The 17,221-nt window shown below is 34.5% G+C and overlaps 1 protein-coding gene across 1 annotated transcript; it reads right to left on the bottom strand.

The window, feature by feature from the left end:
- Positions 1-4,748: 4,748 nt before the first annotated feature.
- On the bottom strand, positions 4,749-10,217 carry pirk (poor Imd response upon knock-in). The gene has a single exon (XM_067771868.1). The coding sequence runs from the start codon at positions 9,312-9,314 to the stop codon at positions 8,124-8,126; it is 1,191 nt and encodes a 396-aa protein (XP_067627969.1). The 5' UTR covers positions 9,315-10,217; the 3' UTR covers positions 4,749-8,123.
- Positions 10,218-17,221: the final 7,004 nt, after the last annotated feature.

Consider the following 17,221-nt stretch of genomic DNA (forward strand, 5'->3'; position numbering starts at 1 on the left):
CCCTAGTAACCATCGCCGTTTGTAAACTTTGAAATTTTCTCTAATATCAATAACAAAAACAATTGTATAAAGCAATATGAGCATGTCATGCGAATGCATATATGTGCGAATATGTGCGAATGTAAGTAATTTATCTTTAACTAATAATTTTTTAAATTTTGAAAAATTGTCATTTAAAGTTGTATGTATATCATAAACAAATGAGCCAAGATCCCGCATTCCGTAATTGTTGTATTTGTAATTTAATTTGAGAAAAAAGTTTGATGACGTAGCGATTTTGAAATTTTTCCATTTATTAGATTTCTCTCATATTTCGCTACCAGTGTTCGGAGTATTTAAAACTACTACCTGAGTAAACGACTATGCCGGAGTAAAAATTAAATTTTCGGAGTATAATTTTTCTTCTTTTTTGAAAGCAGGCTTACAACTAATATCAAATTGATTTGGTGGCTTGGCAAACCCTTCAATTGTGTTTTTGCCATGAAATGTTTCTCAGCAAAAAAGTTATCTGCCTTATCAGATGCACATGGAGTCGGCCTAAAACGTGTAGGATGACCAATTAATGCTCCCATTAGCACACCACATTCTGAAAGAAAAGCGGGCTCTATCTCCTCGGATATTTATCGCGAAAAATATTATTATTATTATTTTCGGTTTACCATACATATTTTATGCTCCTATAATGACAAAATGTTTAAGGACTGTGTAACTGACTTACAGAGTGTGGGAGAAGAAGAACCCGATCGCCGATGATGAAAAATAAGCTCCGGCATCCAACTATGGCGAAGTGAGAATGGCAATATCACGGCTAAAAAATCACAAGGTGCCAAGTAATGACGGGATACCCGCCGGACTGTTCAAACATGGAAGCGAAGAGTTGGTAGCAAAAAAATGGGTCTTGCAGTAAATGTGGACAATACGAGGTATTTGCTGTCATCGTGGCCTTTGTAGCCACGTCACGGTTATAAATTCGAGATTGTGAAGGATTTCGTCTGTTTGGGAAGCAGCATGAAAAGCAAAAACAATGTCGGCCTAGAAATCAAACGGATAATAACTCTTGCCGACAAGTGCTTCTTTAGACAATTGAAAAGTAAAGTCCTCTCTCGACGAACAAAATTCTCGCTCTAGATGTCACTCATCATACCTGTCTTGATGTATGGCTCGGAATCAGGGAACAACAACAATAACAACAACAAAGCTTCGTTAACTAGGTCACGTTATGCGGATGAACGAATACGCTCCTGCAGTTTGTAAACAGAGGAAGGGGAAGACCTTCACTGAGTTGGGAGAGACAGTTGGAGGAAGTCTTGACCTCGCTTGGTGCTCCCAATTGACGACTGTTATCGCTAAATAGGGTTAGCTGACCTCACTGACTCAATGTACTTCATTTTTATATAAAACTTCAAGAAGTGCTGTATGTTGAATTTTGGTAAGATTTACAGATCGCGCCCGAACAAATTTTTTACATTTTACTCCTTCTATTCTCATTCCGTACGAAAAAAGTACAAAAACTGTGAGTAAAATGTGAACAAACATGTCTGAAGATACGAACAATGAATTCACGTCATTTCATCCAATCGTCACTTTTCATATATAAACAATGAAAACTTCAACCAAAGATATTAGGTAGTAATACTATTAAGTTTTCAACTCGACCCAAATAAACCTTAGAGATAAACTTCGATTGGAATAAAGTCTGAACACTGCGTCAGCAATGAAACATGTTGTCAAAAGCGTGACGTCACGCCGAGAAAATTTATTTCACAGCTAACTATGATTTTTTTCTCTCTCATTTTTTAATGCGATATCTGTTTATTGGTTCATGTATGTATATTCGTTTGATACGAAACTAATGAAATATAAAATTTTACATTTTTCAGGAGCGACGGGTGGGGCACTGAAATCACACACGTACACATGTACATAAGTGGATGACTTCATTTCCCAATTTTGGAGAAACTATAAAATTCGTTTCAAAACAGGCTATTCCATATGTTTTTATAAGGAACTAAGATCCAATTCGTACTTTAGCCTAACTTGTATATTTTACAAAAAAAATATATATGTTAATTTTAGCTTGTGACGGGCGGTACAAGTCACCTTGGAAGCACATAGTTAGCTCATAAATTTAAACTGACTATTTCTATGCGGCTCTTCAGGCTCTCTTAAGCAGATATTTTATCTTAGATAACCCCTTGTACAAATTAACGTAGAATATGTTACAACTTCTTTTACTGGATAGCGTTTGAAATCAGGGCTATGTTCAGAAGTGGGCAGTGTGACGTGAGCTTAGCCAAAACTAACCACTTTGTTTAAGAGGTAAAACTTGAATTTAATTCGAGAGTAGAAATGTGTGATTTTTTATTTTAATACTTTAAAATAGGGCGGATGCGAGTTAAAAAGTTTAGAAAAGGGCAAATAGGTGTACTTCAGAAAATAAAGAATGAATTTCAGAAAAGTTCTAATTGAAGTATTACAGAGAAGAGAAAATGTAGTTTCTGAACAGTTCAAAAATATTTCTACATTTGTTCGTTTTTGAAAAACATTTAATCTTTTATAAAAGACATGTGCACTTTTAGTCAATAGATTTGGACTTTTATGCAAAAAATGTGTCCCTTTATTGTAAATTTTGTTTTCTGAAACCTCGCTGCAAATCGTTGTATCATGTAGGCCACTTGTGTCATACTGGAGTACTCCATGGATTACTCTGACATAATGCTGAGCTGGAGTATATGGTCCAGTCGCAATGTTAATTGGACCATATTTTTTGTATGAATTGTGGTTAATTTTGCGGCACTCGCTTGGTCCAAAGCGAGTACTCCATACATGCATGCATGGAGTACTCGTAATTTTTGGAGGGTCTATACAAGGTGATGGCAAAGCGAATTCAGCCAATTCACCGTGCAGAAGATTATCAAATCAAAAGAAAATGTTCATTGATTTCGATTAACTAACATATTGTTGTACAGGGCGTTGTACGGAAAATAACACTAGATCACAAATTCCAACTTTTTTTCTGCACCAGAGACGCCATTATGAAATTCCTATGTAAAATCCCCGCCTTATTCCGAAAATCAAGGTTATTTTTAATCCTATGGCAACGTTTTTGAGATATTTACGAATTACCGTTATTTAAAAAAAAAATAAAATTGGGCCTACTTAATCATATATATCTCAAGAACGAATTGAGCAATTCCACAACGGTATGAAGTTTTTAAAAGGTAATAAAATTTGCTATAAACTGTGCATAAAACACTTTTTCTGGGGCAGATTCAAAGATAACGAACAATCATTACGGATTTTTGTAATTTTTTTTGTAAGAATATAAAAAAATTTGTATTTTGCGAGGAAGGATCTCGAAAACAGTTCATAGAAAATTTTATTACATTTTAAAAGCTTCAAACCATTTTGGAATTGCTCAATCCGTTCTTGAGATATATATGATTAAGTGGACCCAATTTTTTATTTTTTTGAAATAACGGTAATTCGTAAATATCTCAAAAAAGTTACCATATAATTAAAAATAACCTTGATTTTCAGAATCAGGGAATGATTTTACATAGAAATTTCATAATGGCGTCTCTGGTGCATTTTGGCTGTAAACCAGTATATGCTTAAATTGTAAATGGCTTTGCTTAAATAATAATTGTATTATAAAATTTTTCTGTAATTATATATTTTATGACTTACATAAGTTGAAATACTTGATGGGTATTGCTTTATACTAAATTTACTTAAATATGGGAATACTTTTAATAAAGCGTACTATTTCATAAACAATTTTCATTTAGCAATAACTTTAGGCAAATGACTAAGACATTTAGGAACAGTGGGTAAAATTGCAAATTCGTGCTTAATATTTTACAGAGAAAGTAATGCGGGTTTTTCATTTCTATATTCTTAAAATAGAAATAGTAGAGATTTTGAAACTAAATTAGTATCTTAATTAATAAATGTCAATTTTCGTAAATAGTCCTACTAATTTTTGTAGCTAATATAATTTAATAATTAATTGCAAGCTAGCTCGAAAATAATAGGTAAGATTCACAGTTATTATGGAACTCGATTCGAAAGAAATTTCTGCCGAATGTGAAAAAACTATCACATTTGCTATCGAATCTAGTTACAGAAGCAATTAGGTGCCAGGTACAGAATTCAAAAAATATTTTACATATTTTGATCTAAATAGCCAGATGAAAAGAACTTTTCCTATTAAAATGTTAGGTATACTCGTATATGTAATGATTCTTTATGCTGCTATACATTACAATATACTCGCAATGAGTTTTGAGTTCGAAATCAAAAAAAAGACAGCTTACAAAAGTCTTGTGATTGTAGCAGTATAAGTCTGATAAGAAAAAATTTAAATTTAGGTACATTCCCTCATCGAAAACAAAAACATTTGAACAGCTATATATCGACACTCTGATGCTTGCGAGTGTACCCCGCCTGTAGTAGCAATAAAATAGTATGTGTATTAGGATGGGTCGATTTGTATGGACGAGTGTTTACCGATATCGCGCCATCAATTTTTCGATAGGATTTGAGCTTAGGAAAAAAAAGTTCCACTACGCATACCCAAAAAAATAATTTTCGAGTCAGCGAAATTTAATTTTCTGTCTTTTTTTCGACTTTGATTTTTAAGATTTTTTTCATGTGTATACCCTGTCCGACCCAAAAATGTCCGCTAAAAACGTTGGCGATATTAAAAAAATTTTTTTTTTTTTTCAAAAAACTGTTATCGCCAACGTTTTTAGCGGGCATTTTTGGGTCGGACAGGGTATACATGAAAATTTTACAATCAATTGAAAATTTTTTAGTAGGTCATGAAAAAAACCTTAAAAATCAAAGTCGAAAAAAATAAAAAAAATGAAATTTCGCAGGCTCGAAAATATTTTTTTTGGGTACGCCTAGTGAAACTTTTTTTCCTGAGCCCAAATCCTATCGAAAAATCGATGGCGCGATATCGGTTAATACATCGACCCAGTCTAATGTGTATACTACACTTTTTTTACTCTTTGACAACTATTTTGTTATTTTATGATTTATGAAAAATACATTTTTTTAATGTCAGTGTTGAACTGTCAAGTATACGTGCTAAAACAGGGGAAGAGAATCGAGTCACTTTTTTTTTTAATCTATGAAAAACAGAAAACTTCTAACTCTTAATTTTCACTAAAAAAATATCAGTAAAATGTCAAACTTTTTATGGCAAAAAGATAATAGTAAACTTTGATTAGATATTCTTTAGAAACAGTTATGATGCTACTCCATATTAGAAGGATTTTGCTTAAAATGCTTATAGCTACTTAATATTATTATTTTACTACTAATTTGCCATGTCATGTAAACATTTAATGTACAGGGAGCTCTATCTTTAATTTTATATTTCACAAGTTTTATGTTTTATATTTTTTCTAATTTGGATCATTTTTTCATCATCTCTTCATTTATTTCTTATCGCTTTGCATTACTGAGTTTGCATCAGTGATTCAAGTGATATTAAGAAAAACAGGAACTTAATGTACTATTTTTGGAAATTTGTTTATTATTATTCTACATATGCTTATTTAAAGTTTCTATTTTTTAGCAAGAACAAATTCAGCTTAAGAATATTGAACATGTAATTTTTTTTGTCATGAAATATGTCAAATGTCTCCTGATCCTAAAACTGAGGGTTAGGTTAGGTTAGGTTGAACTGGCCGGTCCATGAGGAATGACTGAATAAGTCCGTTGTGTTACCAGAAGTTTGTTTTAACGACCAAACTGAAAAACCTTATCAAAAATCAGAACCTATGTTATAAAATAACTCCGCCCTCTTGGCAAATACTAGAAGCTTCCTAGGACTTAAGCCACTTGCTGCTTCTAGATCTGACAGTTGCATCACTCCTAATAGCTGGAGTCTTAGCCTGGCAAGCGCAGGCACGAGCACAGAACGTGCTCGATCGTTTCCTCCTCCAGCCCGCACTTCCTACATCTGCTATCACTGACCAAGCCTAATTTAAAGCCATGTGATGCCAGAAGGCAGTGTCCAGTCAGAATACCCGTCATGAGTCTACAGTCCTCTATTTTTAATGATAGAAGCAACTTTGTTAGTCTAAGGTTGCAAGACCTACACATAATCTTCGACACTTTACAGCCACGCGCTTGAACCCACGCCTTTCCTGCTTGGTCGATCATGCGCACCTCTTGTCTTCGCTTAATTTCGCCCAGTCTAATTGGGACGTCTACGGAGCAAGCTTCAAGGAATACGCCTTTTTTAACTAATTCCTCCGCTTTTTCATTCCCATCTATTCCCATATGCCCTGGGACCCAATATAGATATATGCTTCTCCCTGTTCCGACTCTCTCCAGGGACTGCTTACACTCTAAGACGCATTTAGATGCTGTGCTATGCGAGATTATTGCCTTAATTGCTGCTTGACTGTCAATATAAAAGTTAACACGATTGCAGCTTGGGCTATTTTCTTCCAGGGTTTCTACTGCTTTGGTTACGGCTAATATTTCCGCTTGGAAAACGCTACAGCAATCCGGCAGCCTCTAGGATCTGCTTATTTCCGTATCAGCACAGTATACCGCAGACCCTACTCCTTCCACCACATTGGAACCATCTGTGTACACATGTATCGCCTCGTCCGCCATTTGCGCACCCTTGCGCCAACCGTCCACCTCTATTGTGGCCTTAAGATCTCCCTCGAAACGCAGATAGGGAATCAGGTAGTCTGTTCATCTTGTTATTGATGACGCTATACTACTATGGCCATATGGTCGGCGCTCAAGCTGCCCCGAGGCACCGAGCCTAGTTGCAGTTGTTAACGCTAGGTTCTTTGCTACCAGGTCTACAGGTGGAATGTGCAGAATGGCATACAGTGCAGCCGTCGGGGTTGTTTTCAGAGCTCCCGTAATGCTAAGCATCGATAGTCTGCATACCCCCTCTAATTTTTTGAGGTATGTTGTTTTTTGTGTGGCTTTCCACCAAACAAGAACTCCATAGTATAGAATAGGGCTTACAATCGCCGTAAAAGCCAAATGATAAAGAGAGGGCGATAAGCCCCACGTGCACCCCAGCATTCTTTTACATGCATAAATTGCCGTTAAAGCCTTCTTCACCCTCTCCTCCACGTTGAACTTCCATGACAGCTTACTGTCTAGGATGATTCCTAGATATTTTGTACAAGGTTTCTCCTGTAGGGTCACCCCTCCTAACTAACTAACTAAGGCTGACGGAATGCTTTCTGTTTAAATAATGGAAAGAAAATTCAGTTAAGTAAACTTGTAAATGCTTAGTAAAAGTTTGGGAATTTTGATTAGGTTGCAGTTTTGTGATTATAGAATACTAAAAATTAAGCCGATATTTTTAAACCTACACTTTATTTTCCACCTAAGATTTTCAGTTTGGAAAACTGCTCTCATTTTGGAAATTTTTTTCAGAATATATGCATTTTCATTTAAATTTTCTTACTATTTAAAATGACATGTCTGTCTCGCTTATCAAATACACCTAAACGGCATTGATATAAGGGTGAACAGCGGAAGTGTTGCCAAAAAATCCAATGTGACTAATCAAGTTCTGTTGAACGAGCCTAAAAATGTTCCACAAAATTCGGATTAAAAACATTGAGTATATGTAACCCGGCCTATGAAAAGGTGGCTTATGACTAAAAAAAAATAATGCAAAAGAAAAACTACTAAGAAACTGAAGAAATACATTGTTTATATTTAAAAGCTGTTTCTTTTTTGAGTCATAAGCCACCTTTTCATAGGCCGGGTCACATATACATATGTATGTACTAAAATGTATGTAAAAGGAATAGCAACAAAAAGGCAATACTTAGAGATAAATTACAAAGCAATTCAAACAGCTGAGTGGATAGAGGCATCTGCCATAACGATGAAGTAGTGCAATTCAGAAATATGTTGTGGTAACAATCGCCACATGCTAATTTTTTAATTATTCTCTCATATACATAAATAACAAAATGTATTTAATTTAAAATTGCCGCTGTATTTTTTTATTGGGACAACGGCTTCAAGTCGCACGTCAAATAATTGTTATATGAATTAGTAATTTTTGAATCCTAACCAAAAATTATTTTTGAATCTAAACCTAGATCTAATTTCACTTAAATACTTACATTAACAGCATTTTTAATACAAATATTACCATAAGTATTTGCTATATTAATACTATTATCTGTTCTGCAAAACTTATTACTCTTTTTGTTCCCATTTCCGTGTTTAGTATTTTGTTCAGACTTTTCACCAAAACCAAAACCACATTTTAAATCATATTCATCATTATTTTTCAAATTCGGCATTGATGCGCCGCTGCCAAAATCACGCCAATCATGTCGTTTAAACAACTCATTAAATTGTTGCCATTTTGCACAGTAAACGCCCGCAAAAGATGCTGACTTCACCTTCAACTTTTTTGGTGTTGAATATGTTGACGAAAATGCTGATTGTTCTGTGTGAATCGTTGTTGATATACCATTAGTAGTTATTTTTGCTGATGTGGCATATTTTTGCTCCGCACCATTCGCCGACATTGTGCTGGTGTGCGTCGTTGTAGCAACGCTTTCTTCTTTAGGGATTTTTTGTTTGTGATTTTTATATTTCTCATTTAACAATTCCGCTGCTTTGACCACTTTCAATTTGCCATTATTGCCAATATAATCTACGGCTTGTTGTATTGAATCGCTACCCAAACAAATACGTCCTTCATTGCCCGTATAACGTATTTTGCCAGTATTATTTGTTATTTTCAGTCTTGTACAGTTGCCGATAATTTGTAAATTACCTTGATTACAACCAATACGTATCCGATTGCTATTACCAATTATACGTAAATCAAATTTATTATTCTCAATGCGATATTCTTTGGAGTTACCAACTAAATCTTTGGTTGAGTGTGTGAGTATTTGTGCTGCTGCATCGCTGTGTGGTGTTTGTAGCATTTCCGTTTTACAGTAATGATACTTGTTCGCTTCTGTGCTGCTACTGCTGTTATTGTTAGCAAATATTAGTGTGAGTGTAGGTGGAGTAGGTTTATGACAGCAGCAATTGCAACAATTTGTTGTATTTGTATTACAGGTACATGTAACGTTGGTGGTGTTAATATTGCTGTTTGTGTTATTGCTGCTGCAGTCACTCATGGGACTACTCTCACTTCTGCCGCTGCTACTGTTACAGTCTCTGCTATTGATTCTACTGCACATGCAGTGACATGTTAGCGTGCTATTGTTTTTGTTGTGTTGTGCATAGGTGCAGTTATAAGCTGCAGGATCTTCGCCATCGAGCACTCGTATACCCATTTTGTTGTTGCTAATGTTCACTTAGATGCTTTTTTCAATTATCAGTTCTGGCGTATCTTTTTCAGGTTTTTTTTATATTAATTTTTATATTAATTTATTTTTTATATTAATTTATTTTTTATATTAATTTTTAGTTTCGTACACTTGCTAAATTGTTTTACATCAAATACACCGCAGTTAAAGAAGTCACCACTAGCCTGTATTGTAAATTTGGTGAGATTAAAATGTTTCTGTTATATTTTATCACGACGTTTAATAGAATTTTGTATTTTGTTTTTAAATTAGTTAACGTTTTAATAATGTCAATGATATTAATTGAAAAAATGTAGTATGTATGTTGTAATTTTTGTTTGTTTGTTAACATTAGCAATTTATTTTTTTAATGAATTTTCAGTGTCACTCCCACTGCACTAAATTTTCCGCTTCTCATAGCTTTTATTATCATCATCTGATAGCGTTTTTTTATTGCTATTATTATTACAGCGTATATCATATATACATATATGTATGTGTTTTGTTATGCGCAAATGCTTGCAAATCTTTATTGCTATTCACTTCTGTCGTCACTTTGGGGAATCACCTTGGAACGCCAAAACAAATGATCAATACCTTACTTATAGTACATATTTTGCTATATACCCGATCGACTTCGAGTTTGATACATACATATGTAGGTACGATAATGTATGAATGTATTTTGCACAGATTCTTTTGTTAAATAATTATCTATTGTTGTTTTTTCGTTGCCGAAACAGCCGGAGTAACTATTACGCACTTTCAACGTTCGATCACTCATTTAACAATGAATAAACGCTCCCATATGTTGGCGCTTTTATTTGGAGCTAACATAGCAATAACAATCTGTATTGTTTGCAGAGCACTGTATAGCTTTTGTGGCGGGAGTTTTTTTTTTTTTTTAAATTTCTATCTATTAAAGACCTCACTGAGCATTTAGCTCGCTCATTGTTTGATTGTTATGCGTACCGTTATGATATTAAAATATAATCTCTTTGATAAAGGTGGGTATTAATTGATAAAAATCAATATCAAAAATATTAAAGCGATTTGTAATTTATTTCTGAAGAAGTTTCTAAAAACTTTGTTGAACGTATTGTTAGTGCAAAAGTTTTCACGTACACTCATGGACAAAATAATAGGTGTGCACAGCTTTGGTTCTATATCATTGCAAGATTTTGCGAATGAAAACAAAGTTTGTATGTTAATGTTAATAACTTTAGTTACTTATACTAAATATATGAAAATTATTATAATTCATAAACTTCAAAGATAACTGTATCATAATAAAAAAATTTCGTTGGTCAAAATAATAGGTGTATGGAACTTTTCTTAAAAATCAAAGTACACCATTGAAATATAATTCCTTACCCCACTGTTTTCTTAATCCCCGGTATCTCCTCCATGTTTTGTGTAACTTTGCCTTTTCAATGGTCACGACGTTAATTAATTTTTGACAGATTTCCAATGGAGTGCTATCCCAACCCTTGCTTTGAAATGAAAAGGACGCCAGTCTTCTTCTAAGGTCAGTTTACAAGTTCTCAATCGGGTTGAAGTCAGGGTATTGACTTGGCCATTGCATACATGTGACAATTCCATTTCAGAACCACTCATATACCAACCGAAGAGTATGTATTGTATCGTTATCTTGGTGATAACTCAATCTGAGTGGCATTTTTTCTCCGCATATGTCAGCTTATCATTTCGCAAAATATTGCTGTACTCCTCAGTGATTATTAGGCCTTAATCCAAAATAAAGAACCCAAACCTTAACAAGAGAAGCCTCTCGACCATTACGTTTCCTTCTCCATGTACGATACTTTTGGTGTCCTTTTCACACAGATTGTTTAGGCAGGATGCCTAACTTTTTCCGCATCTGTCTGCGATCCCCCCAATGCAACCCTGCGAATCGATACTCGATACTCGAATTAATTTGTAACCACCCACACCATCACCGCCACATGCATGTGCATGCATGTACATGTACGTGTATGTGTGTTTTTTGTCAGCACTCATGCATATGCATGTCGGGGTTGATGTGTGGGTGCCTTTCCCCTCCACAACGGAGGATTTTGCGGGTCAACGGTTGTAGCTTGCTATGCAACCGGCCTCTTTGATTTCAACAGCCGTACCATACGCATCTGCCGCCAGCGATCTCTGCCGTGTTTCTAAAATACAGTCAGGTAATATCGTCACCAAAATATTGTACTTCTATTCAATAAAACCAGGGATGCACCTTAACGTTAAGCTAATCGTTTATCAAAAAATTTCCACCGTTTCCGTTGAAACACTTCGAAATATTATCGATAAAGAAATTATCAAGATAAATTGTATCTCGTTTTTAACCGAAACGAAAAGCTTTCTTGATACTTTATGTTTGAATTGTGCTGGCAATGCTATAGCCATGGTGAAGCCGTAAGGTGGCAACAACGAGCGCACATACACACACAAACTCTATGTAATTTGTTTGTGTAATTCGTTGGTGGTAATGTCAAAAATACTCTGAGAAATGTTCGTACTGTCAAAATTCAGGAGAAAAGTTGCAATCAGCTTGGATAATGCTTTCACCTTTAATGACTCCGCCATCAATCAGCTTTGCCAGCATAGTTTTAAATTAATAATCAACATAAACGATTTGATTTCGTTTTGATATGGCAGAAAACGAAACGAAATCATTTCGTTAATTTGACGATCTTAACGTTAATAAACGAAACGAAATGACTTCGTTTCGTTTATTAACGTTGATTATCGTAACGAAATGATATCGTTTCGTTGGTTAAGCATGCCTCGGTGCGCCCACCTCTCGCAAGTATCAGACGCACCCCGGCCGAACACAGATTAATCTTCACTTCGACGCTGATTAAAATATTTCGCAATTTTTTTCCTACAATATGACCGCACCAATGCAGATGATATACGGTGGCATAAGCTTGTCTCTTCTGTTTGTGTACCGTGGAGTAAAGAGATATTATCCGTGTTTTTTTTACACGTAAACGTCAATAAGCTTAAACTTTATATGGACTGCTAAGCGTCAAACTTTAAATACACCTCTGAAATTGCTGCGCATAAAACTTGTCCTACTAAATTTCAAAACGCATTATACTCAGATGTAACTGAAATATGTGTCTTTGTTTCACCCTCTACACTAATTCTATGTATTCTATGTGTGTCCACAATGCATCGCAACTGATTTAGCTATATGTTATACCCTATGGCCATCAGAGGGTTGTGTCTCCGCTTTTCGGTACACCCAGTGGCAGTAGCTAGTTATTTAACCACTGCCGCTAGATGGGTCTCCTAAGCATTATCTAAGCGAGGATATGCGTTTTTTTTCACGCGCAAACGTAAACGTAAACGCGTGTATAAAAAAACACGGCTATTATGCGAAATTTTAAGCTGACATATGCGGAGAAAAAAATGCCCTCAGATTGAGTTATACCCAGAGATAATGATACAAAACATACTCTTCGGTTGGTATCTGAGTGGTTCTGAAATGGAATTGTCACATGTATGCAATGGCCAAGTCAATCCCCTGACTTCAGCCCGATTGAGAACTTGTAAAGTGACCTTAGAGGAAGACTGGTGTCCTTTTCATTTCAAAACAAGGGGGTTATTTTTGCAGAATACGAAGGATTGGGATGGGATAGCACTCCATTGGAAATCTGTCAAAAATTAATTAACGTCGTGACTATTGGAAAAGGCAAAGTTACACAAAACATGGAGGAGATACCGGTGATTAAGAAAACAGTGGGGTAAGGAATTATATTTCAATGGTGTACTTTGATTTTTAAGAAAAGTTTCATACACCTATTATTTTGACCAACGAAATTTTTTATTATGATACAGTTATCTTTGAAATTTATGAATTATAATAATTTTCATATATTTAGTATAAGTAACTAAAGTTATTAATATTACCATACAAAATTTGTTTTCATTCGCAAAATCTTGTAATGATATAGAACCAAAGCTGTGTACACCTATTATTTTGTCGATGAGTGTATATGCATATTCCTATGCCGGGTAAATCACACTAGGGCCAGGGTCTTGCTTATGGCGATTCGAAATTTCAGAGTTTTTTTTAAATTTAATGATATATATGTATATACCCTTCGCGAAATTTGGTGTAAACGTTGTTATTGTAGGGTATATTATTGGGTCTCGAAATTTCGCTCTTTTATTCTTAAGACTATTTTCGACAAATATTTAGTCCGAATAATGTTTTACGTACAATAATTGTTTAGATAATTTTTTTAGTATTTATTCCGTAATAAAAGTGTCGTCGCAACTGGAGGCTTTTAGCGATCGGCAAGATAAAATGGAGGCATATATGGATGCTTTGAAAGATCGGATCCAAGAATTACTATTCAACTGTGCAATCACTTCAAAGTCTACTATAAAATTCCTTAAATCCCCGACGTTTGATTGTTCTATTATTTTTCAGGTATATAAGATAGAGTTGTTGCACTGTTAGTGGCATTATAAACGCCTGCTGCTGAAATCTTACAGACCGTTCCAGAGGGAGAACGAAACAATTATGAAGCAATGGAAATACGTTACCGAAGTGAGCAAAGGAACGCTTCCAAAATGCTAATGAAACATTGCAGCAGTTCGCGTCGGATATCGAAAGATCGGCTCATCTCGCAAATGCGCGCGCACCCGTTGAATCACCGGGTGATTAAAAATTCACAATAAGGGATGTCGAAACCCAAAACCAACATTCGCTGAAACGGTTTCACATACACTGATTCAGAAAACCGTTTTACTAAGCCGGCATTCAAAGCGCACCGGAAGTAGAAAGGCCAGACTGGGTGAACACAATATTGGATGCACTAATAGGGATCGCAACAGTGAAGTTACAGAATAATCATATGCTTCAACCAGGTCACTTGCACGTAATTGCGAGAACTTGCTACAGCTATTGAATGCCACATTATATCTATATCTGAAATCGGGAAAAAATCGAACAGTCCTACCGTCTGATGATTTGTGGATGAAAATAAACGTTTACTGACTGTAGATACGGGCGCATCTCAATCCAAATTTTTGATGTTGCTTTGGCCTGGACTCAGGACCTTCGGTGTGGTAGGCGGAGCACGCTAACATAAACAGTGAAATTTCGAGCCCCTGTATGATAATAACCGTTCATAGTTTGGTTCGTCGTTTTTCACAGTTAATGCACACTACAATGACAATATTTCTGCCAAATTTTGTGGGTATTGGAGGCATAAAGTTTGGTGGGGTTACATAAGGTCAACGGCTAAGGTTAATTGACGTTATGACGACTTCATATGGCCAAAATATTAATTGGCCTTGTGACCATTTCAAATAGTCACAGAGTCAATTGACTTTAAGGCCTTCCTAATTTTCACTTTATGGCCGTGAAGGAAATTTCAGTTTGACCTTATGACCATTTCGGGAGAAAGACTATAACCATGGGTGACGTGCAATAGTATTAATTCAACTAGCGTCAATTGACATTAGTTCTATTTTCAAAAGCGAATTAATTTCAGAAAAACTTTTTCCCCGATTTGATATTAATTCCAGAAATTAAAAAAAAGCGCGGCATTCGAAAATGTGGAATAAAAAATCTTAATATCATGTCGTGATATCGAGCCATAACCGCAGAAAGGGCTTAACCGACATAAACAAAATCATTCAGTAGACGCTTTTTATACCTTTCATGAATATGAAATGGTATATTAACTTTGGTCCGATGTTTGTAACGTTGAGAAATATAGAAGATAGACTCACCATTAAGTATACCGAATTGATCAGGGCGAACACTGAGTTGATATAGCCATGTCCGTCTGTCCGTCCGTCCGTCTGTCCGTCTGTCTGTTTGAACGCAAACTAGTCCCTCAAATTTTGAGATATCTCAATGAAATTTTTTTTTTATGTATTTTTGTATTATATTAGACATTTGTCGGATCCGGTAGGATCGGACCACTATAACATATATCTCCCATACAACCGATCGTTCAGATAAGACGATTTTTGTCATTCCTGCCGCAATTTAGAAAGTATAAACGTGAAACTCGGTGATATATATTCTAATATATCATAGAAGATATCTTGAAAAAATCACTTTGATCGGAGCTATATATAGTATATATCCCATACAACCGATCGTTCAGATAGAAAGATTTTTAGCCATTTCTCCCTTAATTTCCAATATAAAAACGTTAAACTTGGTGATATTTATTCTAATATATCATAGAAGATTTCTTGAAAAAATCACTTTGATCGGAGCTGTATGTATATAGTATATACCTATCCCATACAACCGATCGTTCAGATAGAAAGATTTTTGACCATTTCTCCCTTAATTTCCAATATAAAAACGTTAAACTTAGTGATGTTTATTCTAATATATCATAGAAGGTTTCTTGAAAAAATCACTTTGATCGGAGCTATATATAGTATATATCCCATACAACCGATCGTTCAGATAGAAAGATTTTTAGCCATTTCTCCCTTAATTTCCAATATAAAAACGTTAAACTTAGTGATATTTATTCTAATATATCATAGAAGATTTATTGAAAAAATCACTTTGATCGGAGATATATGTATGTATATAGTATATACCTATCCCATACAACCGATCGTTCAGATAGAAAGATTTTTGGCCATTTCTCCCTTAATTTCCAATATAAAAACGTTAAACTTGGTGATATTTATTCTAATATATTATATATTCTAATATATCATAGAAGATTTCCTGTACAAATCATTTCGATCGGAGATATATGTATGTATATAGTATATACCTATCCCATACAACCGATCGTTCAGATAGAAAGATTTTTGACCATTTCTCCCTTAATTTCCAATATAAAAACGTTAAACTTAGTGATATTTATTCTAATATATCATAGAAGATTTCTTGAAAAAATCACTTTGATCGGAGATATATGTATGTATATAGTATATACCTATCCCATACAACCGATCGTTCAGATAGAAAGATTTTTGACCATTTCTCCCTTAATTTCCAATATAAAAACGTTAAACTTAGTGATATTTATTCTAATATATCATAGAAGGTTTCTTGAAAAAATCACTTTGATCGGAGCTATATATAGTATATATCCCATACAACCGATCGTTCAGATAGAAAGATTTTTAGCCATTTCTCCCTTAATTTCCAATATAAAAACGTTAAACTTGGTGATATTTATTCTAATATATCATAGAAGATTTCTTGAAAAAATCACTTTGATCGGAGATATAGGGGGTTTTTGCCATTTTTATTTTATATTTATCTTAAAAATCGTTTAGGTATGTACATCTGTTCACTATATATTTCTTATCTTATACATCCGATTATTTGGATATTACGAACGGGATAAGATTATTGTTCAGCTCCATGCATGAAAGGTATGAAGACAGTCCCGTCCTTACTTGTTTTGTATTAATATTGTGATTACTTCAGATAGTAACGTGAAAGTTGGTGTGTATATAAGACTATATAATTGACGTATACTGATGTGGGATTTTTTTACATTTCTTTAATAATAATGGCGCATTTGTCGCTTACGCCCTTTTTGCTTTCCAAAAAAAGATTTTTATTACTTGAAAGTGTCGGTTAAGCCAAAATTAAAATATTAAAAAATACACATTTGAAAACATTAAAAACAGTGGCTGGTGATCCAGATCAATGTTTTTATTCAGATTTCAAGACGGAATTCATACTTATTTAGATTTAGAGATGCGACTGATTAACAAATATTTTAAATTTACAACTAAACTAAGTATTTTTAAATAAAAACTATATAACTAAGGTACAATCTATTCATTTCACATTGCCGTCTTCTACATCAGTATCTGGTAATGTATCAGTGATAAAAGAGTTGTGTTTTAAGTTGAGGTACTCTCTGTGGAAAATT

The sequence above is a fragment of the Eurosta solidaginis genome, chromosome 3, assembly GCF_040869045.1.
Source record: "Eurosta solidaginis isolate ZX-2024a chromosome 3, ASM4086904v1, whole genome shotgun sequence".
In the NCBI taxonomy this organism is placed as follows: Eukaryota; Metazoa; Arthropoda; class Insecta; order Diptera; family Tephritidae; genus Eurosta; species Eurosta solidaginis.

Bases quoted from the DNA above. Each gene is read 5' to 3' on its own strand.
- pirk (XM_067771868.1), bottom strand. From the start codon at position 9,314: ATGGGTATACGAGTGCTCGATGGCGAAGATCCTGCAGCTTATAACTGC.